Source organism: Notamacropus eugenii, chromosome 5, assembly GCF_028372415.1.
Source record: "Notamacropus eugenii isolate mMacEug1 chromosome 5, mMacEug1.pri_v2, whole genome shotgun sequence".
Lineage (NCBI taxonomy): Eukaryota > Metazoa > Chordata > Mammalia > Diprotodontia > Macropodidae > Notamacropus > Notamacropus eugenii.
The window spans coordinates 114,103,050-114,131,023 of NC_092876.1; the positions used below are offsets into that span (position 1 = coordinate 114,103,050).

A 27,974-nucleotide genomic window follows, 5' to 3' on the forward strand; every position below is an offset into this window, starting at 1 on the left:
ACAAAGGTAAAACAATACCATTTAGTAGACATGAGGATGAGGAGATGGTTGGCCTTCAGGTGTGGAAGATCACACCCCTCTTTGGCAGTTAAGGAATGTTAAGGCCTTGAAAGGCATCAACTGCCTCTAGTATTCTTGACTAGAAAATCAGAACCATCCCAAATGGGATCCCTCCACTTCTGCCTTCCTCATGGAGACCAAGTCACCCCCAATTTTGATAAGGAGGCAGAAGCAAAGGTATGAACTGATGAAGGTCTGCAAAAGGGTTATGATATTGTCAGAGGAGAGAAAAGGGAGTATATGAAAGGTGTTACAAAGGTAAATTTAACAAACCTTGGCAACAGATTGGATATTGCAGGCTGTGAGAGAAAGGAAGGATGACATGTAGGTTGTAAGTCTGGGTATCTGAGAAGAAAATGGTACCCTCAATAATATAAAGCAGTTTGGAAGGGGGGAAGAATTGGGAGGAAAGATAATATGTTTAGTTTTTGATATGTTAAGTTTAAAATGTCTACAGCACATTCAGTTCAAGATGATCAATTAGGCAGTTGAAGATATAAAACTGGAGATCAGCAGATAGGTACTAGATAAAGTAAATTTAAATCTGAATCCTAAGCATAGAGATGACAACTGAATTCAAGAAAGCTGATAAGAACACCAAGTGAAATAGTATGAGGGAAGAGAAAAGGGGGCCCAAGACAGAGAGCCCAGTTCAATACCCCAGTTCACAGGAGTGACTTGGATGAAGACCCACCAAAGGGGATTAGGAAGAGTCACAGTTAGGTGGAGAACCAGTTGAGAGTGGCATCACAAACAACCTAATGAGAAGAGGGTTTCAAGCAGAAGAGAGATTAAGAAGGATGAGGAGTGAATTTGTATGTTGCCTATATAAAACTGTGTGCATATGTATGGATGTACATTTATATGTATTATATACACATGTATTAGATCACTGATTTTATTGTTGTAGGGAAATTCTGGTGAAATGAAATTGTGTAATGAAATTTACTCTACAAACGAAGATCTGCACCTGCTCTACAATTTATAGACTTAAGAGAATTGCTGGGGGAAATGACTTGCTTGGAATCACAGAGTGAGCATGTGTCAGGTATAGTACATGAACTCAGATCTTTATAATGCCCAGTCTAGTGCATGCATATACATTTGCTCAAATTAATTTTCATTCTCTGTCTACATATGTGTGAGTGTAAACAAACACACACACACACACACACACACACACACACACACACACACACACACACACACACACACACACCAGCACTGGTCTCAATGAAGTCACTTTCAGGTCTAAATTCTATTATGGCATAAGCTGGTAGATCCACACCCAAAGGAAGTCTTTTAACCAATGGAAGTCTCAGATTTGTCATCTGTAAAATGAGAAAAATAAAACTTGCACCATCAGTCTCAAAAGTGGTTATAAGAAAAGTGCTTTATAAACCTTAAAGTACTATAGGGCTAAGATATTTCCTATACATACATACACATGCATACATATACACACACAAATATACATGCATGCACACATATAAACATATATACACATACATATGAGTACAGTTATTAGTCATGAAACACATTGCTCACTTAAACATTTTCTTTTTTAATTAACCCATCTTGACAATGGTCACCAAATTTAAAAGAATGGTAGCACTGTATCACTGTAAAAATAAGACACAGTTTTTTAAGAATCATTTTTAAGACTTTTTTCAAGGTAATTGATGCTCAAATAGGACTACAATTACTACGACACTTTAAAACTGATACTAACAACTAGCAACTTTTTACCACCTTCATTAAGGCAGCTCAATTTAAACATGACCAAAATAAATGTCATAATTTAATTTCAATGTTCTAATGTCTGGAACCAATTAACTTTGTGAAAATTTCAAGAAGGCCACCCAGTAATAAACACAAAAATAATTTGTGTCTGCTGTCTTGTTTGTGATAATTTTTTATTGCTACCTCAGTTTCAGATGTCACAGTAATTACTTCCACATTCTAATTAAAATGCAAATTGAAGCCATATGTTAAAGATGAACAGGCACATCAATATCAATAAGTTTTCTCATTTTAAGCACAACAAAATTGAGTTTATAATGCCCATCAATGGTCCATGTGATGTCTTAATTCCACACCTACACAATGTTGACTTTTTAACTTAAATGGCTATAGGCTTATATATAAATAACTTTGAAAACTAGGTGGACACCCATCCCCATCAACAGAATTGCTCTTCATTCTGATCAGATGTAGGAAAACCAAGTCATTCCATAGATCTTTAACTTTTAAGTGTTCCAAAGTAGCTAAAATAATCTCTGATCTACATAATTAACTTAAAACATATTTTTGTTAAAAAAAAAAAACACACCACCAATACACCTAGTTTTGAACTGAAGGTTTGCCATGGACTATGTAAGTTTTGTGTCGGTTTGTTTCTGTCTTAGCCTTCACTTCACTTCTCTGGGCCTCAGTTTTCTCATGTGGGAAATGAAAGCAGTAAGATGGATCTCAAAGGTATTTTCAAACTCTAATATTACAAACATTTAATAACTCAGAAATAATAAAAGGAGATTTTTACACTCTCTAAAGTTACCAAGGATTTATTAATCATCAAGTCTAATGGCCTTTTCTTAATCCTTGTCCTTAACCCTTTTGCAGCATTTGAAACTACTCATCACCTCCTCCTGCATACTTTGTCTTCTGTATGTTTTCATAACATTGCTCTCTGCTGGTTCTGCCCCTACTTGGTTTGACCACTCATCAGTTGCCTTTGCTGGTTCTTCATTCAACCAACTAACCATAGGTTTATCTCAAGGTTCATTACTGATGCCTCTTCTCTTTTCTTTCCATATTATCATACTCGGCGTCCATATTATCACATGCTGATCATCTCAAAGGATTTCCAAAGGTTCAACTGCCATCTCACTACGTAGATGCTTTTCAGATCTATATATCCAGTCGTAGTCTTCCTACTGTGCTCCAGGTGCACATCATTAACTGCCTTTTTGGATATCTCAAATTCAATATGCCCAAAACAAAACATGTTCTATTCATCCCATCCCACCCTCACACTCTACTCTTCCCAACTTCCTAATTTCTGTGACAAGCATCACAAATCCTCCACAAAGTCTCACAACTTCAATGTCATCTTTGACAACTCACTCTCACCCACCTCACCTATCCAAATCCCCTTCCCCAATCTTGTCATTTCTATCATCACAGTATTTCTTATATACGTATTATTCTCTCTACTTACATTCCACCACCATATTTAAGGCCCTCATCATACCATGCCTGGACTACTACATAACAGCTTTCTAATTCTGTATATGTGATCTTGGAAAAAAACAAGGAGCTAATACACTTCTAGAGAAACTGATCACTCTGACATTGACATTATTGCTAAAAGTAAAACTTGAGTGTATAAAGAAGTTATACCAAAATTAAGGGTGGCTCACACTTTCTCCTTGAAGAGAATTAGAAATAATAATAATAGAAATTATTTGGGCATGGTTCCAAAAACAAAAGAAAGATGTGACATTTGGCTGTCCTAACCCACAGCATAAACACTGAAAAAAAAAAAAGAAAGCCATCATAAAAATAACAATAACTTGTGTGTCAACATAAATTAAGGAATAAAAAGAGAGAATTTCAATTCAGAAATGGGAAGATCAATTAATTTACCATTAAGACCCTTCCAGTTCAAAATCTATGAACTTCAGTACCGATGCCTGCAATTCAAAGGTGGGCACAGGGAAAAATGGCAAAAACTAAGTTGGAAAAATTAAGTTCAGGATCAAAAACTAGATTGCTTAAAAGCCTCATCTCTGATTATTAGGAATCCTTTTTTTTTCCAAGAAAAAAGTCAAAAGACACTGAATGTGCTGAGTACTAAATAAGATTACCCAAAAAGTAAAGGAAATAGACCAATATCTTTAAAAAACAAAAACAAACCACAGATCATTTGCTGGTGTAGCAATCATTTCAGAATCTGCTATACCACAAAATTAATTTATCAACTGGTTAGAGCAAAGTCAAAATCAAGACCAAATTACTGGGTGGGCAGGGGGAGAGATAAGAAGGCACTAAATGAAATTACAAGAGCTTCAGTTCTATCTGTTTAAACAAGTAATTCATTTCCAAAAGAGAAATCGACCAAAGGAAAGACAACAACCATCACTAGACATCGCATGTTGCACGCTGCATTTGAAGTCAGAGCTCTGTCAAGTCCCAGTTTTAATACTTTAATGTCTATTATATATGATGGGGGCAGGGGGTGGGGGGCGGCACCTCTTCCCCCCTCCCACTGCAGGGCTTCACTTCTCTGTGAATCAGCTCATCTATATAAAAAAGAGGGAATTGAACTAGAAAGCCTTTAAGTTTCCTTTGAGTTCTAAATCCATGATCCCATAATCATAAGAAAAAAGCACTCTGCTGTCAGGCTTTAAACTTCATCATTCAATTGAAATTTCTCTCTGCCAAGTTACCAATGAAAATTGCCATATCTAATGGCTTTTCTCAAGCCTCATCCTTCTTGCCCTTTCTGAACTCTCTGACACTGTTTATCACCTTCTAGATTCTCTTTTCTGGAGATGTTCTGGCTCTCTTCCTCCCTTTCTGATCCCTTCTTCTCATTCTATTTTGCTGGATATACAACCAAGTTACACTTACTAACTGTGAATGCCTAAAGGGTCTGTCCTGGTCCCCTTCTCTTCTCCTTCTACACCATCTCTTGGTGATCTCATCAGGTTTCAGTGATTCAATAATCTTTTCTGTCCAAATGCATCTCAGATTTATCCAGTCTTAACCTTTCTCCTAGGGCAGCCAGGTGGCAGAGTGGATAGAGTGCCATTATGTTCATCCTTCGTTTTAGAAGAGGGCCCTGACATCAGAGAAATAATGACATGACTTGACTTTGTTTTGAGTGAGAGAGGGCTGTACAAGGTCACCAGACTTACTTTCTCCTCCTAAGCCATCTGGATCCAGTAACCAGATATTCATCAGGATGACTAGAGGCAGCCCAGGATGCAATGGGAGACCTTGGCCTTTTACGCTAAGGCCTTTGAAGTCAGGAGCACTCATCTTCCTGAGTTCAAATCTGGCCTTAGACACTTACTAAAATGAGTTGAAGAAGGAAATGGAAAACCACCTTTGCTAAGAAAATCCCAAGTGGGGTCACAAAGAGTCAGATATGACTAAAACAAATGACCAACAACAAAACTTTTCAATTGACTTCCAGTCTTACATCTACAACTGCCTAATGAACCTTTCAAAGTGGATGATCCATAGACATCCCAAACTATATATGTTCAAAACTGAACATATTTTTTTTTAACCAAAAACCATCCCTTCTTCCTAACTTCCCTATTACTGTGAAGAATACCATCACCCTTTCAGTCACACAGTCTTGCAACTGAGGTGTTATCCTTGACTCATCACTTTCCCTTACCCTACCTAGAGCCAATAACTGTCAAGTCCTGTCATTTCTGCTTCATGATGTCCTTTATACATTCCCTCATCTCTCCTCTGACACTACCGCCACTCTGGTACAAGGCCTCATAATCTCATGCCTGGACTACTACAATAACCTGATGGCTGGTCCTTGCCTCACTCTCTTCCCATTTCAGTCTGTCCTCCACTGACCTGTCAAATTAATCTTCCTAAAATACAAATCTTCCCATGTCAACCACCACCCTGGTACCATTCAACAAACTTCAATGGCTCCCTATGATCAAATAAAAAAATTCTCTGTTAGGCTTTTAAAACCCTTCATAACCTGGCCCCTTACCACTTTCCAGTCTTCTTACACCTTAGTCCTCTTTTCTTCCTCCTCAAATAATCTGAGATCCAATGACTTCATGATCAGCACTCTACCTCAAACTCCAGTTTCTCTCCTCCTTTCTTCCCCTCTCATCCCACCTCTATTTTTCTTCAAGTCTCAGCTATTAGTGTGGACCCAAATGGCTCTGGAGAAGAAAGAGGCTGGAGACTTTGCACAGCCCTCCCTCACTTAAATTCAATTCACTTGCATGTCATGGCATCACCTCCCTAATGTCATGGTCCTCTCTGAGAATGAAGGACAAATAACAACCCTGTGAGGAGTAGGAACTGCCCACTGAGAACCCAACTGGAATTGGCCAGTTGGGCAATACAGCTCTTTTTCTTTCTCTTTCTTTCTTCCTTCCTTCCTTCCTTTCTTCCTTCCCTTTGGAAATGTCACAGCCTACATTTCTTTCCTAAGGACAATATCTTAAAAAACCCAAAATACTCTGGCTCTCACTGAGTGGCCAACAATAGGTACCAGGCCAAATCCTGCTTGGGTTTGGGCTCAGACTAACTCAGAGTGAATGTAAATAGGAATTACTTCTGTTCTGGTTAGAAACCTCGAGAGTCTTACCCTCCCAGGTTATTTGGGACTAGGTTAAAGAATCCACTCTTTACCTCATTTTTTTAACCTGGTCTTAATCACTGAAAGGGCATTGGCTCAGTAGTCAAACTGAGAACTGCAAAAGACCTTAGCTTTAAAAAAATCACGGTTTTCCACTGCATCTAGCACCATCTCCAGTCATCCTGATGTCATGGTCAACAATCCTTCAAGAAGCCTTTCCCTGTCCTTCTCAATCTTAGTTTCTTTCTTCTGATACTATCTGCACTTTACCTTGCATATATTTTGCTTGCATAAAATTGTTTGCATGCTATCTCTCCCCATCAGATTGTTTTTTGCCCTTTTTTGTATACCCAGAATTTAGCATAGTGCCTAACTAAAAAGCAGGTACTTTAATGCTTGTTGCTTGCTTGCTTACTAAACTTAACTTTTTTATTAAATTATTTTGTTTTCAGTGTTTGCTTCCTAAATTTATATAACTGGTTCCCTTGCCTCCAATTCACCTGCCATAGAATCTGTCAAAAATCATCTGCCTCACACACAGATCTTATTTCATTGATCAAAAACCTTCCATTGCTTTCTAATGATTACAGGATAAAATATTAACTCCTTGGACTCTACATAATTTGGACTCAACCTTTATTATCCTTATTATCACATGTTAATGAGGTTAATATGAGAAATTAGTGATGGTCAATTTTTATCAGAGATTTTTCCACAGTTAGGAAAAGGGAAACTTCAGGTATCCTAGAGTATCTTGTTTAGGGTTTGCCTTAAAGTAGTACTTTGTGGAGTATTTTGTTATCACACTACCTTATTATCACACTACTCCTCTTCAGGGGCTTTATGTTCTACTCTGGACTATAACCGCTGCCTCCACAGGTCTAAACACTCTTCTATCACTGTGCAGGTCTCCATTCCATAAATTTCCTTTGCCCTTAATTCCAACTGAAATTTTTCTCTTCCTTAGGCCACTTCTTCTGGACCCTCCATTCTCAGGCATTACTGTTCCCTCCACTTAAACTGATCTCTCCTTCCCCAAATTTTCCTATTGAACTTCGTTTTGTCTTTGCCCTATCATATTCTACCTCATATTACCTCTATCTATAATTAGATTGTATTAGATTGTAAGCTTCATGAGAAGTCTCTGTAACTCTGATGCCTAGCATTTAATAAACATTAAACTGAACTCAAGTGAAGTACGCATGTACTTAATAACAGTGTCCAGAAAAATAAGGATCACTGTCAAGCCAACCTACCACACACCAGGACACAAAGACAATCAAGCCTACTATCATTTACTCCATTCTGGTCAAATTGTGCATGGAGTCTTACAATGAAGCCATTTTAGGAAGTACATTTGAAGTCAGATCTTGCCCAGAGGAAAGCCACCAGGATGGCAAAGAAATCTGAAAACATGCCACAAGAATGGTTTTAAGATGCTGGGAATATTCGGTATAAAGAATAAAAGACATGTAGGACACGTAATCTGAATTCTTTTCAGATTTCTAACGTAGAAGAAGTATTACACAAGATTGTATTTGGCTCTAGAGGGCAGAATGATGATCAATAACTGTGAGAAAACTATACTAAGAAAGATTTCAGCTCAACAAAAACACAAAAGCCCTAACATGAAGAGTAATCCACAAATTGAAGGCAGTCATAAATTGTTTCCCTGACATTAAAGTTTTGAAGCATCTAGGTGCCAGATTACTTGTCTGAAACACTGTGAGATTTATGGTAGTGTTTGAATCAGATGATATTTGAGGTTCTTTTCAACTGATTTGATGACTCATTGCATTTTTTTTGATATAATCAACATTTCATAAACCAATCAGCCTAGATAGTGAGGAAAATGCAAGGCAATAAAAGCACATCAAAATATGAATTTTGCTGAAAGAAATTCCTTTATCTCCATCTCAGCCAATTTGATGATACTACACAAAGTACTATTTTAAGGCAAACCCTAAAAAGCTACCCTAGGATACCTGAAGTTTCCCTTTTCCTAAATGCAGAAAAATCCCTGATACAAAGCAACCATCACTAATTTCTAATATTAACCTCATTGATATTTACTAGCATATACCTCAGAAAGTCCTTTAATGTCAACTTCCCATTAAAATATGCAAATTCTAGATACTGGCAAAATGTTAAAATTCCATCCAAGTGCTTTAAAGCAAACTTGGTTTCCAATATTAATTAGGTCTATTTGTTTATTTGTTTTGAATAACAGCATAGCATAATAGAAACAAACTGTAGTACAACGGAAAAAATACTTGACTCAGAATCAAGACAGGCTAGATTTAAGACTTAGGTTTTTCTAGATCACAGATCTAGAGCTTCACAACCCACTCAGCCACCCAGAAATCCACCCAGGCTCTCCCACAATTAGCCTGTCACCATTCACATGTTCTTCCTCACCTTTAAAAGTACCCCCCACACCAAACCTGAGACTTGGACCTCAATACCAGGTTGGTTTCCTGAATCCATGTCCCAATTCCAGAGGAAGTTAATAATCTTCTGGTACTACCATGCTAAGAGCTAAACCAGCTGAAAGGTGACTGAGTATATAAAAACTAGCTCACTCTGTCTAGCCCAAGCTCACTTGTGTCTAGGCCAACACAAAATGCTGCAAGTTTCCCATCCCACCCAGATATCGAGACAGTTATGTATGCTATCTTCTTGCTCCAAAATAAAATCCCTTCCCTGATCATCTCTTTCCAGTGTTTTCTCCAAATAGAATGTAAGGTCCTTGAATATCTTCCTTTTAAATCTTTGTATGTATTCCTAAAATTCATGTAAGCAGTATTTAATAAATCTCTTTTTCATTCATTGAGCTAAAAGGGATCTCAGTAGACATCTAGTCCATCCACTTCATTTTATGGGTGATGGGAGGAGGAATTATGGCACAGGGAGGCTGCCTAAGTTCAGACAGGTAGATATCAGAGGTATGATTTGAGCCCAAGTCTTCTGACTCCTAAGTCAGTGCTCTTTCCAATTTCTTACATACTTTACTCCCCTCCATAAAAGCTGTGTTATAGCAACATTGGCCTTTTTCCTGTTGCTTAGACAGTGACACTCCATTTTCCATTTCCATGACTGGATCGTCTGTCTGCCATGCCTGCAGTGCTCTGCCTCTTCACCTCCACATCGAAGTTTCCCTGGCATCCTTCAAAACTCAGCTCAAACCACAGCTGAGGACTTTCAGGACTTTTCACATTTCTCCCATATTGCAGTACTCTCTGCAATTAAGATTATCTTCCATCTTCCATCCATATATTTTGTATATAAACCTAATCATTTACGTATCGTTTTCCCTATTAGAATGTAAGCTCCTGAAAGTAAGTTATTTTTGCTTAACTAATTTTCAATGCAAATCTGTGATTTGCTTCTGGAAATCTGCCATAAGTTTACCGATCAAGTTGTTGAGGGAGAGAGAAGGAGGGAGAGGAGAGAGAGAGAGAGACAGACAGACAGACGTACAGAGAGAAAGAGAGAGAGAGAAGGAAAGAAAGTTATCAGTCAGCCAGTCAATAAACATTTATCAAGTGTCTACAATGTACGAGGCACTGTACTGAGCACTGGTGACACAAAGAAAGTTAAAAGGACAGTCTCTCCCCTCAAGGGGGAATCATCATGTCAATGACTGTGTATAAAAATGCTATATAAAAGTTCAAATGGAGATAACCAAAAGAGGAAAGGGTCTAGAATTGAGGAGGACTGGGCATTTGCCATTCAAATATTCATTTCTTCTTTCAAGCAAAAGAAATAAATTTCACCCTCATCTGGAGCTTAGAAAATGTTTGAATGTGTATGATCTTCCCCAGGTCTTCTAACTCCAATTTGAATATCTGCTACTACATCAACTTATTTAAAACTATAATAAAGCTCCCAAATAAGCATAAGTTGTTCACTCTTACCTCCAAAGTTTCTTATATCAACTAAGCAGACTAGGCTTATTTATTCCTTTAAAAAAAAAAAAAGAAAACAAAACAAAACAAGTGCCAACTAAGAAAACTTTAATTATTAAAAATGCCTTTTATTTTTAGACAGAATATAAGATAATCCATTCAAAGGATATACTAAAGCAGAGCTTTCCAAAGAAGAGTAACAATAAGGGCTTTGAAATCTGTATGTTTACATTTGGACTTAGGACTTACCTTATTTAATCTCTTGGGTATTGGTTATGAATAATATGGAACAGCTCCACAGGAAAATCAAAAGGTGCTCTGGAATCTGGTTGCATGTGACAGGATGCAGATAATGCATCAGAAATGACATTTCTTAGAATATAATGAGTTAGCTATTAACTATACTGCTTTAGTTGGTTTGGGATATACAAAACATCCAAATAATTCAACTTATTTAAGGTTAGTTGAACATTTTCCTGACTAACGTGATACGAGCATGGTCACCAGTGTGTTTAAACTTAACATTCCATGTCTCAAGCCTGAAGCATTCTAAGTTGTGTTAATTTTTTTTAAACACCATAATTACATGCCAGACCTCCGGATGTAAACTTTAATTAAAGGCCATAAACGGAATGAGCATGTTCTGCACTGCAACTGCTGCTATATTTTTCAATTATTTCTTGAGTTCCATCTTTTATTATGATTTCTAGAACACACTCTCTTTTCTTCATCAATAAAAATGGAACAACCACATTTCAACTCTAATGAGGATACAGAAATGGTACTAAAAATAAGACAAGTAACAGGACTAGACCAAGAATACTCAGAGGAACTCTACGATGCAAGAAACAAAATTTTAAGTTAGCAACTCATGACATCTGAAAAAGGGATGATAGCAAAAACTTCATTAACATCTCAGACCCTACTGCTACTCAAAGAAAATGACTGAAAAAATCAGTAACCCCCAAACTATATGTTTATTTTCCCATCTCTACAAAAATTTGCATAAAAATAATATATACATGCACATATATCAAAAACACATTTGATGGAGGTATGATGGTCTATAGGTCCTTAATCTGAGGTCTGTGACTTTTAAAAAAATATCTTGACAATTGATTTTCTTTTAGAACTGTATTTATTTTATTTTAGGCATTTAAAAACGTGATTCTAAGGAGTCCACAGGTTTCACCAGACATGGCTTTTCATAGGCCAAAGATGTAAAGAATATCAACTTAAAAGTTATGCTTCAAAAAGTCTTCTCCAAGGTATATATCAAAATCACACAGGATTTCTAGAAAGATGTAACAGAGATGACTTTGTTTTACAACCTTCTAATTATTAACATCAATGGTGAGATAAAGCAAGAAGATGAAAGTTAACTGTCAAGCACAGAATGCAAATCAAAGTAGGATTTCCTGTAGGATTGTAAGTTCTTCCACAAGTTCCTGTGGTAGATGACAGTGTGCTGAGTCCATCAATTCCTTAACAGCACAATCTCCTAAGTAAGATATATAATCAGGAAAAAAGAAGTCGGCCTAAGTGTCCACAGGGGGAAAATGTTAAGATGAAGTAGATGAAGAATCAATATTATCAAGACCATGCTGCAGCTGGATGAACAATGCACAGAGCTGACTGTCAGTAAATATAACTCGAGCAGATGTTACGGACAGAGCATGAAATGTGCCCAGAATTGAACAGGAGGAGAAATGACAAGATGGATTGCCTTTCGGGAAACTGCCCAGTGTTTTTAATGACAGCAAGATTCTCCTTAAAACAAAGACCCATCTTATTTTTCTTCTAGTTATGCTTCTTGGCTGTAAGTTAGAGAATATTGGTCTCTGCAGAATTAAAGATTCAGGTCAGCCAGAGGACAAGGGGGTTGGAATTGAAAGGAAAGAAGGGTGGAGGGGGAGTAGGAATTAATAAGGCACCTACTATGTGCCAGGTACTACACTCAATGTGCTTTTAAAAATTATCTTATTTGCTTAATCTTCACAATAACCTAGAGAGGCAGGTGTTATTATCCTTATTTTACTGATAAGGAAATTGAGACAAAGGTTAAGTGTCTCTGAAGTCAGGTCTTCCTGATTACAGGTCCAGCACTCTATCCACTGTGACAACTGCACAGCGAGGTACATGGTAGATGTGAGTAGGTTGTAATACAATGTCAAAGAAGATTAACAAAAGAAAAGTGATATAAAGAATCCCTCTTGGAATCCCTGACTTTCTTCAAAACTCAACGCAAGCAAAACCTTCTGTACGAAGTTTCTCCTGGTTCCATAAGTCTCAAATACTCCTTCCCCAAAAACCACCAAATGCTCTTATCATTATTTTATATAACTACTTATATATTGTCTCCTCTACCAAAATGTAAGCTATCCAAGAACAGGGACTATTTCCTTCTTGTCTACTTTTTCACTAATACCTGGCACATAGGCAGCATTTAATAAATTTTTTTGATTGAAGTATGTATACAATCAGAAAGATATATGATGGGAAAAGGCACTGGACTGGTGTGTGAATGCCATATAATGAAAGCAAAGATTACAGATGGTAGCTGATGTGCACCATGTAACATAGAAGCCACATGTCATCAAGAGATCTAGGGAAAGATCCTGAACACAACAGATGGACCTCCTTTAAAGCAATTACATGGACAACAGCACAGAACATGAAGGTGTGGGTAGATTATAATCTATAACAATGAAGAGAGTACTGCACCAATGAGGTCAGAGATCCAATGAAGCATCAACTTTTATGAAATGTCCAGAATCTAAGCAGCCATCTCATTTACTAGCAGTAGGACCTCAAAGAAAAGGAGAATCCAGAAATGCAAACAGAACCACAGATCTAGAGCTAGAGAGGTCATCTATTCCAACCTCATCATTTTACAGATGAGGAAACTAAAGGCCATAGAAGTTAACAAACTTGCCCAAGGTTAAACAGATAGTAAGCGTCAGAGGAAGGATTTGTGGACAATTCCTCTGATTCTCAAGCCAATGACTGGACAAATCATTTTAAAATCCTTGAGCAAATGTCTTCATTTGTAAAATGAGGCCAATACTATCTACCCTAAAGTAGCCATAAAAATCAAAAGGAATCATGGAGGAAAACTCTAAAGTGTTATACAAAAAGGCAAGATATTATTAGTATTATTATTATTTAGATATGAAGCATACTAGGAAGCATTGTAAAAAGTTCTGAGATAAATAAAAAACAAGATCACTGCCATTTTTATACTTTAATGGGGCTCAAAATAAAACAAATAAAAACACATCAGACACAAAAGTAAACACACAGAAGCAATGACAAATTTTTAAGTTCTTACTTTTTTCCAATGGCACAATATTCTTCATTTTATGTCATTTCTGATTCTATCACAAAATCACATAACTTCCGAGTTAGAAGGGAACCTACTGACTATCCATACCAGCTCATATATTGAAAGAATTCTCTTTTCAACGCACTGAACCACAGACTATTGTTTCAAGACCAACAAACAGAAATTCACTCTGCCATGTTAGTACATTCTATTCTTGGGTAATTGGGAAGTTCTTCCCTAAAACAAACCTAAATTTTGCTTCTTTCCAAAGGTGATGCTGGAAACATACGGAAAACAATTACCATGTAGTGACAAGAAATACACTATATTGGTGGCTAGTTTTCAAAATTTCATTGCTGCTACCCTAATTTACAATTTAATTGAGATTGAGAACCTGGAAAGGCCTCCTATGTTATTTTCCAGATTTTAGCTTCTACTTAAGCAAGGTAGCTTATAGACAAGCAATACACAATCATTTTACAAATTTACATTTGAAAAACTAATAAAATTGCAAAGCCCATTTCTTTGTGTTCCAAAGGCTATTTTAAAAACTGCCACCAGATGAGGAGTGGTATACAGATTATGATTCAGGTACAAAACAGCCTATTTTTATATAAATCCTACAATACATAACAACAGTACTCTATCTAGGATGAAATCAATCCATTAATTCTATGGATATGGTTTTCTGATCAGCTTCAAATCCATCTAATTATAATAATACCAAGTTCATAATTTTGAGATGGTACATAATAACTTAAAATATTTTATTAAATATCTACCTGAAATATACAGTAAGATTATACCATTTCTCTGATGTACTATATCAGAAAAGGTCATGATCTTAGTTTTGACTTTATAGGTTTTAATGAATTCATGGTGGCTAAAATATATGCTTTTGTTTTTTTAATCATATTATTATGATGAATCCTGAAAGCCTGGGACATAATATGTCTGTGCCTGAAGACATGAACTTGTCTGAGACAGCTAGGTGCTCCCTTCCTTCCTAATTTCCTCACTTACCTCAAGCCTGAATTTCTTCTTAGCCATGTCTGTTGTACCTTTTCTGGTATGAAGATAATTCTTCCATAAAGAAAAATGTAGATATCTACCTTAATTTACATTTGTGTCTTTCTCTACTATAATCTCTGTGACTGAGGTAAAAATTTAGGTTACCAGAAACACTGGTTAAAGAGGCAGCATAGGATATTATTATGTCTGCTGGCAGAGAGGTCCCAGGAAGGAAAATTCAAGAAAGAGTAGACTGTTTCTTGAGCCTTACAGAGTCATTGAGAAAGCCAGACAAATTCATAGTAACACTGACATATTTTGCTGTAAAGGGCCCACAGAGTTCATTGTCCTCTTTGGGATATCCCTTCTCTGACAAACTCAGTTCTACTTTCCCTTTTCCTGGTTGCCCATTAGCTGCCAATTCTTTCCAACTCAGCTTGACATGTTCCAATGTCTTCCTCTCCCTTCCTCCTTTGCCCTGGTCTGTTATTTTAAAATAGACCCACTGGGCATTAGTAAATTTCTTCAGTCAATCTAAATACTATTCTGATCAACAGTCATTCTAGGTCATTAAGGGTCTTCTTGAGACTTACTCTCACCTTCTTAAAATATCAGGACATTTTATCTTTGTAACTAGGTTTAGACCAAAAAAAAAAAAAAAAAAGATCCAACAACAATACACGTATAAAGCAAAAACAAAGAGGATCAAAATAAGAGGTTGGAACAAATTTACTATGTATAAGGTACATCCAAAAAAGCAAGAGTTCCAGTCACATTATCAAAAAAGCAGAACACAAAACAACAGTGAAAATACAGAAATTACAAGAATTACAAACTATTAGCCATCAAATGAATGGCCCAAATCATTCACTATGAAATACAGAAATGCCCATAAAAAAGAACCCAAAATTTCATTTTACACTCAGAAAATTTGCAAAGATAAGAATAGTCAATATTGAAGGAAAGACAGGCAGATTAATATAGTACTGATGGAGCTGTGCATAGGTCTAACCATTTTGAAAAGCAATTTGTAATTATGTGAAATAATAGTAATACCTTTATTGGGACCAGAGTTTCCACTGTTAGGCATATATCCCCAGTTCCCCCAACGGAAGCCAATATCAAAAGAAAAATCTTCAGACACAACAAAATATTTGTAGTAGCACTTTTGTCATAGCAAAGCACTGGAATCAAAGTAGGTCCTCATAAACTGGGGCATGATTAAACAAATGATGACACATAAAGTGGAACAGTACTGTTATCTTCTACTTCCATTACATATCTTATATGTACCTAGCTGTTTGCATGTTGTTTCCTTCATTAGAGTAAGAGCTCCTTGAGAGTAGGGACTTTTGGGGAGGGAAACAGGGGTTTTCTTTGTAGCCCCAATGCTTAGCACAGCATCTGGCATATTAAAAGTACATATTAAATATTTTTTACCTGACTTGTACTATAAGAAATAATGACTATGATAAGTACAGAAAATCATGGGAAGACAAAATGATACCAAGCAAAGCAGAACTACAAAAAACATATACACAACTCCAACTCAAATTCAAAACAATAACTGAAACTGCATGGCAAAGTTCAACCTAGTGTTCACATTTCATCTCCTCCAATAAATTGTAAGTTCCCTAAGGACAGAGACTGTCTTTTTACCTTCATTTACATTCCCAGTGTTTAAAGGCATAGTGCCAAGCACATAGCAGGCACTTAATAATTGCTTGCTGATTTAACTGGCTTGAATGCTGAAGAATTATAACAACCAAGCTTGGTCTCAAAAAAAGAGATAAGAGAAAATACCTCACTCCCCTGCCCCCACTTCTGTGCACAGGTCAGGGACAATGGGCATGGACCACTCCAAATGAGAAGATTTTTTTTGACAGTTAGTTTTGCCAAATTTTTCTTTCCTTAAATTTTTTTTATTGTAAGAAATGACTTACTGGGAGAGGTGAGAAAAGAAGGGTACAGTGGGAAATTTTTTAAAATATATATCAATAACTTTTTTAAAGCCTGCTTCCAATTCTTATCTCTGGACCTAGTTCACAAGGTACTTATATCTCCATAACTGCTCTGGACCTTGCATATCTCAGTCATTAGAAATACAAATAAAAAGGGATCTTTTCTACTTAACCTCCCCTAAATCAAAGAACTTCCTTCCATAGATTTCAGGTCAGTCAATCAGGCAAAAAAATATTTATTAAGCACCTCCTATGTATTTGGCATTGTGCTAAGCAATGCAGGTCATCCTACAAGATAGCATCTTTATCACTGCCTTTCTCAGCATTAATTCACTCAACAAACATTTATTAAATACCCACTGAGTGCACAACACTTTGCTAGATGCAAGAGATAAAAAGAAAAAAGAAAAAGAAAACATAAACAGTCTTCACTCTCTTACATTCTATTACAGGTTATAATATGCAAAAGAGAAAACTAAGTACAACACAATTTGAGGAAGAAAAGGGGAACAGGTACATTTTCACCAAGGAGGAAGCAACTGAACTGCTCCCTAAAGGAAGCTAAGGAATCTGAAAAAAAGAGTTGAGGAGGAAGTACATTTCAGGAGGGGGAACAAACTGTGCAAAAGCACCTAATGGGAACTGCCTTTTTAATCAATCAGAAGCTGTAGCATGCACAGCAGCCACATCCCAGGAAAATCATCTTGGCAGACAGGCTAAAACAGGCTGAGGGTAAGCAACAGGCTTCAAACCTATCAGTGATTTAGGGAGATGTCTACCTCAAGCATGTGAAGATTTCCCCTGATGGAATGGGGGTGGATGAGAACAATTTATTCCAACGGCCATGAAAGCGGCTGAAGCAGGCACTGTGGAGCGCTTGGAGTTTGGTCAGACATCAAAGATACCAAGGTCATCCACTGCATCCCAGGCCATCGCCAGCTGCCCTGACTTTTGTCTTGCCACGGGATTTTGATGACTCTGGAAGAGAGAGTAAGGCTGACAACTATGTGCACCTCTGACTCACTTAAATACAATTCACGCACAAGTCAAGACATCACCTTGTGATATTGAAAACAAAGGACGAACAAGAATAACATTCATAAAGCATGGGGATACAAAGACAAGAATGAAATATTTTCTGCCCTTAGGAAGGATACTTTCCATAAGCAGAAACAACAAATACATGCATACATCCATGCCTCAGTCAGGCTAATTTCCTCACTGTCCTCTGGAGAAATCAGGCTTACTCAAGCTTCAGAGGCTTTGCCCATGCTGTCAGTCAGTCAACTAGCATTTATTAAGCACCTACTAAGTACCAGGCACTGTGCTATTTCTCTCTCTATAAAAAATCTTTTTGTTCCTCCTTATGTCAAAAAGTCGTTTTCATTTATCAGAGCTTCAGCTCAATTTCCACCTCTTCCACAGAGCCTTTGTAATGCCTCTAGCTGCACCAAGATATTTTCTCTATTCTGACATCCTACAACAATAATTACAGGACTATTTGGAAATATTTTAATACAACCCCTCCATTTTAAAAATGAAGAAAACAAAGCCTAAGGACACAAAAGTAGTAAGCAGCAGAAATAGGACTGGAATTCTTATTCGCTGACTCCAAATCAAAGCTCTCTCCTCTCTAAGCTTTGTTATCTACAACACTCATTCCAGCACCTCATCAGAGAGTGAATTGCTTTGTTTTTAAAACTGATTCTTCTTTCTCTGTTATCTTTCTACTAGAGTCTGAGTTGCTTTCTTTTTTTAAGTCTGAATTTCATGAGGAGAGAAATGATGCATTATATTCCTTCTCAATCTTCCACAGGGCCTAGAGAACACTGAGCAATAACAAAACAAATATCTGATGAACTTAAAAACGTGACTTTGTAAGAAAACATAGCATATGATCATCATTTTCATGCTTTGTATTTAAAAAATCAAATACAGATGCTTAAAGTAATCAAAGATGTATCATTTTTACAACACAAAAAAATGTTTGAAATGTCCTATGTTTTAGAATTTAATAAGAGATATACCACTTGGATAGATGTTTTTATAATATGGTTGAATAGAATACTACATAGATTAAAATATGAAAATATTGAAATACATGGTTTCTCACTCAGACTCAGGGAGACAGGATATAAAGATGTTAAAGTACTGTTTCTCATAACTGTTCTAAACATAATTTGAGGCATCATTTGATTAACATAATATTTGACATCAAATTCTAGATAACTAGTAGCAGTTTGTAATTGACTTTGAAAGACTGAAAACCTTGGGTCATTGTCATGACTAGCACAATAAATCTTTCCAGGTGATTTTTAAATGTAAAGTCATATGAACTTAAACTCTGCTTATGTCTTCACTTTCAAATCATAAAGTAACAAAGTTCAATGCTGCCAGCTGGTGTTCTTGTGGACTGACAGAGCTAATTGGCCTTGGCATGTTAGCCCCAAGAAACTTCTTCTACCACTTTAGGGCCAGACATTTGGCAAGAGCCAAGAAAAACATTTAAGCCATGGTTTCTTACCTTTTCTCTAAAGCCTTTTATTCATTTTTTTTTTAATTTTTCATAGCCAAATCTCTACCAATTCTCAGTCTGAAATAGTATAATTTTAAAATTGTTTTTTCCAAGCATAATAAATTATATATGATAAATGATAATAGCCCTGAAGAAAATTAATAAAGATAACAGTTATTAGTACAACTTGTTTCATTTGGCTCTTTAGGAAAATACTTGCTATTATGAGATAAAGAAAACTTTAGCTGATAACTTTCCTTAAGGATGCAAGTTATCAATTTAATAACTAAAAGCCATTTATTTATACCAGTTACCAGTCAAGACCTCCTAACATTCCAGGAGTCAGATGTAAAATCATAAGGAGCTTAGCAAAGTAATTTTTACTCATGAGAAAAAAGAACCCCATACTAAATGTATGTATTCTCAAGTCCCAGTCTCCCAGAGTTACCCAAAGCAACCTCACCCACAAAAGCCCAGACAAGTGGCAACTACCCACTGTTTCTCATTTTTGCTTCTTCAGGCCAGTAGGTAGATATCAGGCACCATAAAAAAAATAAACAAAACAAAAAAAAAAATCAAACAAAAAAAAGCATACATCCTTTATTCAATTCAACAAGTATTTACCATACCTACTATATACCATATATTGTGCTAGGTGATATGTAAATAAAGGCAAAAATTAAATAATCCTACCCTCAAGCAGGGAAGAAAGGATGTACACAAATGAGTATTATCAAAAAATATACAAAGTAACTTCAGGAGGAAGAAAGAGCACAAAAAAAGGGAGGGGGGCAGGAATTAGGAAAAGTTTTGTGTAATAGGTGGCACTTGAGCTGAACCTGGAAGGGAGTTAGGAAGAGACACCACAAATGAAGTCCATTAATGAGCAGCAATTTCTTCTGCTCTTCAAAGTCAAATTCAAGTCCTATTCCCTTCATAAGACACTTTCCAAGAGCCTCACTGCACGGTGATCTGCTGCCTCTGAATTCCTAAAGCACTTATTGCCTGCATCACTCACTTGGCCCTTACCTTAAGGTATCTTATTAGTTTTCTTTACACACACACACACACACACACACACACACACAAACTCCCAATCAGATTATAAATTCCTTGCTATTTCACAGCTCTTTCTACATAGTACTTTTTACAAATTAGAGGATCAATAAATATGTGTTGCTATCAATGATAAAGTTGATGGTAAAGCCATAAAACATACTGCTCATTTTCTTGTATTATATATTGTGTCCTAGCCTAACTGGAATAAAATGCTTTTGCTTTTACAGTTAGCACTTTCACTTTGCAGGGAAAAGATAGGTTGGGATCAAGAAACAGAAGAAAACAAAGGTATGCAGGCTATTCCGAAGCTTCATGCCTTTATTTCATGTTTTCCTTCTAGAAGAAAGACAGTGGTAGTCATGGTGAACGCTGAATATCACAAAAGAATGAAGCTTAATAGATTTTAACAGATATCAAATGAGAGGTTACTAATATGGGTAATTTTAAAATCAAAGGCAAATTAACAGTAAAACAGAAATACAGTAATTTTTTAAAAGTATGCAACAGCTCCAAGGAAAATTGAACAGTACCTGTTAAGAATGTTTTATTGATGTCAAAAGACTTTTAAAAAATATTCACCTATTAAAGCTGAGATTTGTACTGTACTAGTGCATACAAAGCACTTTAACCATTATTTCATTTGACCATCACAACAATACTATGAGGAAGGTATTACCTATATTATCACTCCCATTTTACAGATGAAGTTAAGTAACCTGTACATGATCACATAACTAGTATAAGTCAAACACAAGTCTCTCCTGACTCCAGGAAAAGCATTCTTCATACATCATACTGCCTATTATATGTTCTGATACTTACCTCTGTCCCTCTATCTCAAATGATTTCATTCCACCCTGTCTTCTCCAGACGATTGCCCCTTCTTTCATCCCCATTTTCTAATTTATTTTGGACCTCTTCTTGTGCATGTGCTCCTTCCCTACTACCTACAAACATGCCAATGGCTCCCTCATCTACAGGGGAAAAAAAACTCATTTGATCCTTCCATTTCCACTAAATTGTTCCATATCTCTCCCACCTTTTCTGTCTAAACTCTGTCTACAATAAGTGCCTCTACTTCCTCTCCTCCCACTCTCTTCTTGACTTTCTATAGTCTGGGTTCTGAATTCACTGTTCAATAGAAACTACTCTCTCCAAAATTACCAATAGTTTCTCAATTGCCAAATCTAATCGTCTTTTTCTCAATCCTTATCTTCCTTGAACTCTCTGCAGCCTCTGATACTGTTGATCACCCTCTACTCCTTGATACTCTCTTCTAAGTTTTTGGGACATCGCTCTCTCTTGGCTTTCTTCCTACCTATGTGACTACTCCACTCAGTCTCCTTTGCTGGCTCTCCATTCAGATCATCCCCACTAAGCACATTTGTCCCTTGAGGCTCTATCCTTAGCCATCTTCTCTTCTCCCTTTATGCTATTTCATTCAGTGATATCACTTCCTATAGATTTAATTACCATCTTTATATTTATGATTCCCAGATCTACTTATCCAGTCCTAACCTCTCTGCTGAACTTCAGTTTTGTACATCCAACTGCCTATAGATATCTCAAACTGGATGTAATATAGCTATCTTAAACTCAACATGTCCAAAACTGAATCCATAATCTTTCCACTCTCAAACCCTCCCCCATATCCAAATTGTCCTGTTACTGCGAGGCATCATCATCCTCTTCCTCCTCCTTCTCCTGCTCCTCTTTCTTTTAGATCCTCCAGGCCTGAAACCTAGGTATCATCTTCAATGGCTTACTAAATCCCTTCCCCCGTATCCAATCTATTGCTAAGGCTTATTAACTTCACCTGTGAACAACTCTCAACTACACCCCTGCCTCTCCTCTGATACTATCACCACCCTGATAGAAACACTGATCTCCTCATGCCTGAATAACTGCAATAGTCTGTTGGTCGATCTGCCTGCCCAAAGTCTTTCCCCACTCTAGTCCACAATTTGCTCAACCACTAAAGTAACTTCTGAAGTGCAGGTCCAACACTATTCAATAAACTCTCTTGATTCTCTATTACTTTCAGGATTAATTACAAAATCTTCATTTGGCATTCAAAGCCTTTAATAACTTAACCCCTCCACTCAACTTTCTGGTTTTCTTAGGCTCGCCCTCTCTATGTACACTTCAACTCAGTGACACCATCTCCTTGCTCTTCCTCACACAAGACACTCCATATCACAGATCTGGGTGTTTTGACTAGCTGTCCCCATGCCTGGAAGGCTCTCTCTTTCTTAATCTCTGACTCTAGGCATGCCTGGCTTTTTTCATTCAAGTCCCAATTTAAACTCTACCTTCCACAGGAAGTCTTTCCAAACCTCTTATAATTCTAGTGCCTTCCCTCTGTTGATTCTTTCTTATCAATCCTGCATATAACATATTTGTACATAGTTGTTTTCATGTTCTCTCCATCAGATTATGAGTTCAAGGGCAGGAATTGTTTTTTGCCTTTTTTAAATCCCAAAGTACCTGATACATAGTAGGTATTCAATAAATGTTACTAAGTTACAAACTAATTGGCATGCGGTTATAACTTGAGCTTAGTAATTCAGTAAAGGAAAATTTTATCTCACTTATTTTCATGTAATCAGAACATGTCACCAAAGCATAGTAAGCCCCTTGATAAATATGGTCCAAATTACAAGGCAAATGCTTTAGTTGAGATCCAAATCACAATTATGAATGTTCCATTTAAAAAAAAATAAAATTTCATCTCTTTTCAATAATGGTTTGCCTAATTTAGGCATAACATGGTAAATTCTGAATCCTTTCATTTTCAATCTATTTAGAACTTTATGGATTAAATATGTCTCCTATGAAATATACTGCCACATTTTATCTTTTTTTAATTTAAAACTATAAGTTTATTACAGCAGCTTAATATCAAATATTAAGCAGTTAAGGAGATGATACTTTAAATAAACAAACACCAAAATTCATTCTGATAGCATTCTCAAATATCTGTTAAAAATTATCTTCCGCACAGCTTAATCCATCCATGGTTTCATCTTGAGATGGCTTCCCTAGGCATGGTCTCATTTAAAAACTGATTAGAATATACCTAACTTCTACTCTAAGTATGAAGCTTAAAATTATTGTCATCAGCTTGGTTCCTTAACCTCCCATGCTTCCAACCAATCAACTCTGTGCCAAGAAAATAAAAAAGATCTATATATTCATAGCCAATATGGTTTAGCAACAAGATATTCCTGTAACTAGCCCTATTCTGACTTTTTTTAAAAATCAGTTTCTGTATTATTCACTTGGAACTTATCCCTCAACTTTTCTCCAATACTGGAATTCTGTCTTATTTTACTCTCACCCCCAACCCCATTGTCCATCATGAATGTGTTCCTCTTCCACAGTCCTGCTCAATGTCTCAGGTTCTCTGGAACCAAGGGTCCCCTGTTGGTCTCATCAGTTTGACCAGAGGCTAGTGAATTCCTCCGTATCACAGCCTATAGATTTGGGGCCACATTACTGACTAGGAGATGAACAAACACTGACTACCTGCATACCTGAATCAGAAGTACATGCCACCCTGACAACGTATTTCAGACACTTGCAGGAAACTCCCCTGCTGCCAACTTTACCTCTGTTAAGATGTCCAAGATTTCCAACTAATGCTTGCTACCACACTTCAGACATTGCTACCATTTGTCAAGATTTCCTTAATGTATCTACTACTGGGTCCATTCTGGACTGTATACCCTGTTTGTATTGACTTTCTTCAGTCTCAAGGTTCTGGCCACCTTCAACTGCCCTGTCTAAGTCATTTAGCCACAGTACTAAATAAAAAATTTCTCTTAAGACTAACATATTCTTCTAAGACTTTGGACTATTCTGACAACAAAATTCTTTCACTATCCTATGCTGGACAAAGCAATGAATGAAGAGGCAGCTAATCTAAGTGTCAAGTCACTGATTAAAGTCATTTAACCTCTCTGGATGTTTCCTCATGAAAAATGAGAGGAATGAATTAGAATATTTCTAGAATCTGTTCCCAAAATATACTTCTACAACTCTAATTCCATCAGCTACTTGTGACTTTCTGTCCATAAATGATTCATTCTATACATACTATTAGAGCCACCAGGTAATACTAAGTCAGAAGGAGGTCAGCTTACATTTTACTATACAGTAAAACATCTCCATCATTATTTCCCATCAGTTTTTTCTACTCATCTATAAGTTTTTTCCACTGTACCTATAAGCAATAACTGTCTAGGACTATTGCTATTCCTCTACAACTCTGATAAAATGTCTCTGACAAAAGAAGTATTTTTCTATGAATACCTCTCTACTTATTAGTTAGCTATTTGACTTTGGATTAATCATTTCCCTTTGATGAGCTTCAGTTTCTTCAAATAATACTCACCTCCTGACTACTTCACAGGGTTGTAAAGATCAAATGAGATAACACATATAAGAAGTTCACATGCTATGTAAACCTACACTCTTCTTATTATTATTAAACTTCACTTTCCACCATGGTTTTGTGACTATAAGAAATACATTATAATGACACTACTTACCATTTTAGAAATGATTTTTTATTACAATATGTATTATGTGTATCAAATAGCTTAGAAAAGGATTGTAGTTGTATGTGATCTCCAGGACTGGTGACTATGATAATCTCTTGTGTAGAATATTCAAATTACAATCAACTCCCAATTCTAGCATAAATTTTCATTAACAGTCCTTCCTGTGATCTCTTTTCTGATTCATAAAGTATTTTTCAATAGAATCACTGGCTGATTTCACAGACGTGTATGAAAATATTACTAAGCAATACTAATACTATTATTAATATCACCAAGCAACAGTAATACTATGTATGCACTATTACTACCCACTTCATATTTTCTCCAACTGTTTAACCACAGCACTAGTATATTTTCTGAAGTCTTTAAAAACAAAAGTGTTTGTAGTACTGTGCTCTCACTATACCATCTAATTTAACAAAATTCTTAAATATGTATTAGATAATATCGCCTGGTCAATGATCAATATATTATTACTTAACTTGTCTTATCAGGAATCTACTTGGTTTTCAAATCTGGATAAATATTGTAAAGCTATCCTTAAAAGTTCTTCAATACGAACATTTATCTTTGGTTAGTATTTTTCAGTGTATTATCTTGACAATATGAACCAGGCCAGACAAAACAGCAGAAATTCAATTTAGTAAAAAGTTCTTCAATTTACACCACCACCACCCCCAACAGGCTGTACTTATTAAATGTGACCAGGATATAATTGTCAAAGTATAAGTGTTTCAGTGTATAAAATAAATCCATCAAAAAAGCTCAGCCCTCTCCATCAAGTCTAAAAAATGTAACAAACTAAATGGAACAGAAACAAATTAAATAGTAAATTGAGAGGGTTTTCCAGGGATTATTATTTAAAGCAAAAGAACTGAAAGCAAAATGGAAAATATTATAAGATTTAGGTGGAGCTATTTAACCAATTAAGGCAGATTTTAAAAACAGATCATTTGCATCGGTCTTAATGGAAAGATTACTTACCAAGTTGGCCATATAAATTGTTAGCAGACCTCTCCTATAAGTATAAAAAAAAAAGAGAGGGAGAGTAAGATTCAGTATCAATGTGATTTCACTTTAATATAAATAATACATAGTGGAAAATTATGTCAAGATTAATAACAGGTGCTTAAATAAATATTCTTCATTACCAAAAGAGTTAAATTGTCAATACTGTTTTTGGAACACTTAAAATTAGATTAAAAGGATTTCTGAATAAATTGTGTTTAGCAGTCATTTGAAGAATTAACAAAAAAAAATTTTACTACTGAAAAGTACTTAAGCAATTAATCATGCTAATTAAAATGTTGCAGAGCATAGCGTCAAATTTGTTCTTGGTGTACATTTATGCTGGAGTTTTCAAAGTTTGATAAAGTCAAATAATTTATTCCTTCTCCAAAAACTCAAGAGTTAACACAACTTAACCAGTATGTAAATGCATTAAAATAAGGAATATTATTTACTTTACTCTGATACATTAAACACAGAAATTCATTATATATAGTGATGCTACATTAAATATTCATTCAATCATTCTGAGTTTCACATTCAAGAAAAAACTCAGTAACTATCACAACTACATAAGTTAAACACAATTCACCAACACTGCATGATCTTTCAGTGCATAAAAATATAAATGTCCTAGGTAAAGGGAAAGACCTGTGAAAATGCACGAGTAATGACATAAGCCCTTCAAAGAAATTCCTTAGCCCAAATAAAAGTAAATTATGAGGCTAAAGCAAGCCCTCATTTTATATAAACACAGATGTTCATTTGAATTATTAAAATACCTACACTGGTCATTTCTGAATTTGAGGAATTCTGTAAATAACTAATAGAAATTTAAATGAATTTAAGTCATTATCCTTCACATTTTAACCACCATGGCACACTAATACACCGATGGAAAAGCTATGAATTGGAGCAACCATTATGGAAAGCAATTTGGAATTACACAAAGAAAGTGACTAAAAGGTCACTTTTTTAAAAAAGGAATCAAGATTCCACTATTAGGCATAAAAAAAAAAAACCTACAGGGTACCAAAATTTTTTATTTATAGTAGCACTTTTTGGAGTAGCAATTAATTAGAAACAAAGCAGAAGCCCATAAACTGGGGAACGAATGAACAACCTGTGGTACATGAATGTAATAAGTATTACTGTACTATAAGAAATAATGCATGATTAATTCAGATAAACAAGGTAAAACTTACATGAAGAAATGCAAAGTAAAGTAAGCAGAACCAAGAAAGCAATAACAATAATATTAGCTAGAATAAATACAGTGTTTCCAAAGTTTCCAAAGGGTTTTATAAATATTATTTTATTTGATCTTCACAACAACCCTCGGTGGTAAGTGCTATTATTACTTCCATTTTGCAGATGAAGAAACTGAAGCAGAAAGAGGATAAGCAATTTGCCCAGGCTCACACAAAGAGGTCAACTTTGAACTCAGGCCTTCTTGACTTTCTTCAGATTCCAGGTAAAATCCCACCTTCTACAGGAAGACTTTCCTAAATCCTCTTAATTCTAGTTCCTTCCTTCCATTGATTATTTCCTATTTATCCTGAATATACAACTTTTTGCATGTAGTCTCCCACATTAGATTGTGAGTTCCTCAAAGACAGGGATTGTCTTTGTACCCCAGCACTTGGCATAGTGCCTGGCATATAGTGGGCACTTCCAAAATGTTTAGTAACTGACTGACTCCAGGTGAAGGACTCTATCTACTTTGACACCTAGATGCCTCTAATATTGGTTGGTTTTTGTCCTTCATCTTTGCAGAGGACCAAAATGACATCACCATTGTAAAGTGAAATTTCAGTGTGTCCGAATGTGTATGATCAGACCGATACAAAGCTTGGAATGCTCTACCACAGGTTGGGCACAGATACTCCGTGTGAATATTTGGGGTGAATAATATAGAACATACACAATGACTGAAACAATGTAAATGGAAAACAAAAACAAAAACAACAAAACAATCAAAACTGAATGCAGTGAAACTATAACAAGTAAACTTGGCCTCAAAAGAATAATTCCCCACCCCAACTCCTTCCCAGAACTGAGGACCACAGGTGTAAACATTGAATAAAGCATCAAACTTCATAATGTTGATTATTTTTCTGAACTTTTTTTTCCTTTTTTAAATTCTTTATTATACAGGATGACTTTCTGGGGAGGAATACAATGGCAAATGTAGGTGATATAAAAACAAA

General features: G+C 36.0%; 1 protein-coding gene and 1 long non-coding RNA gene across 3 annotated transcripts in view; one reads left to right on the forward strand and one right to left on the reverse strand.

Moving 5' to 3' along the window:
• The window catches only part of TMEM135 (transmembrane protein 135), a 345,033-nt gene that overhangs the window by 221,087 nt on the left and 95,972 nt on the right, over positions 1-27,974 (reverse strand). For both annotated transcript variants that reach the window (XM_072610608.1, XM_072610609.1), the window contains exon 4: positions 25,741-25,774. In XM_072610608.1, the coding sequence (XP_072466709.1) occupies positions 25,741-25,774 (34 nt within the window). The remainder of the gene's footprint in view (positions 1-25,740; positions 25,775-27,974) is intronic.
• Positions 117-27,957, forward strand: LOC140505053 (uncharacterized). The gene is made up of 4 exons (XR_011967331.1): positions 117-237; positions 971-1,108; positions 27,139-27,238; positions 27,541-27,957. It is a non-coding gene; the product is annotated as an uncharacterized lncRNA (long non-coding RNA).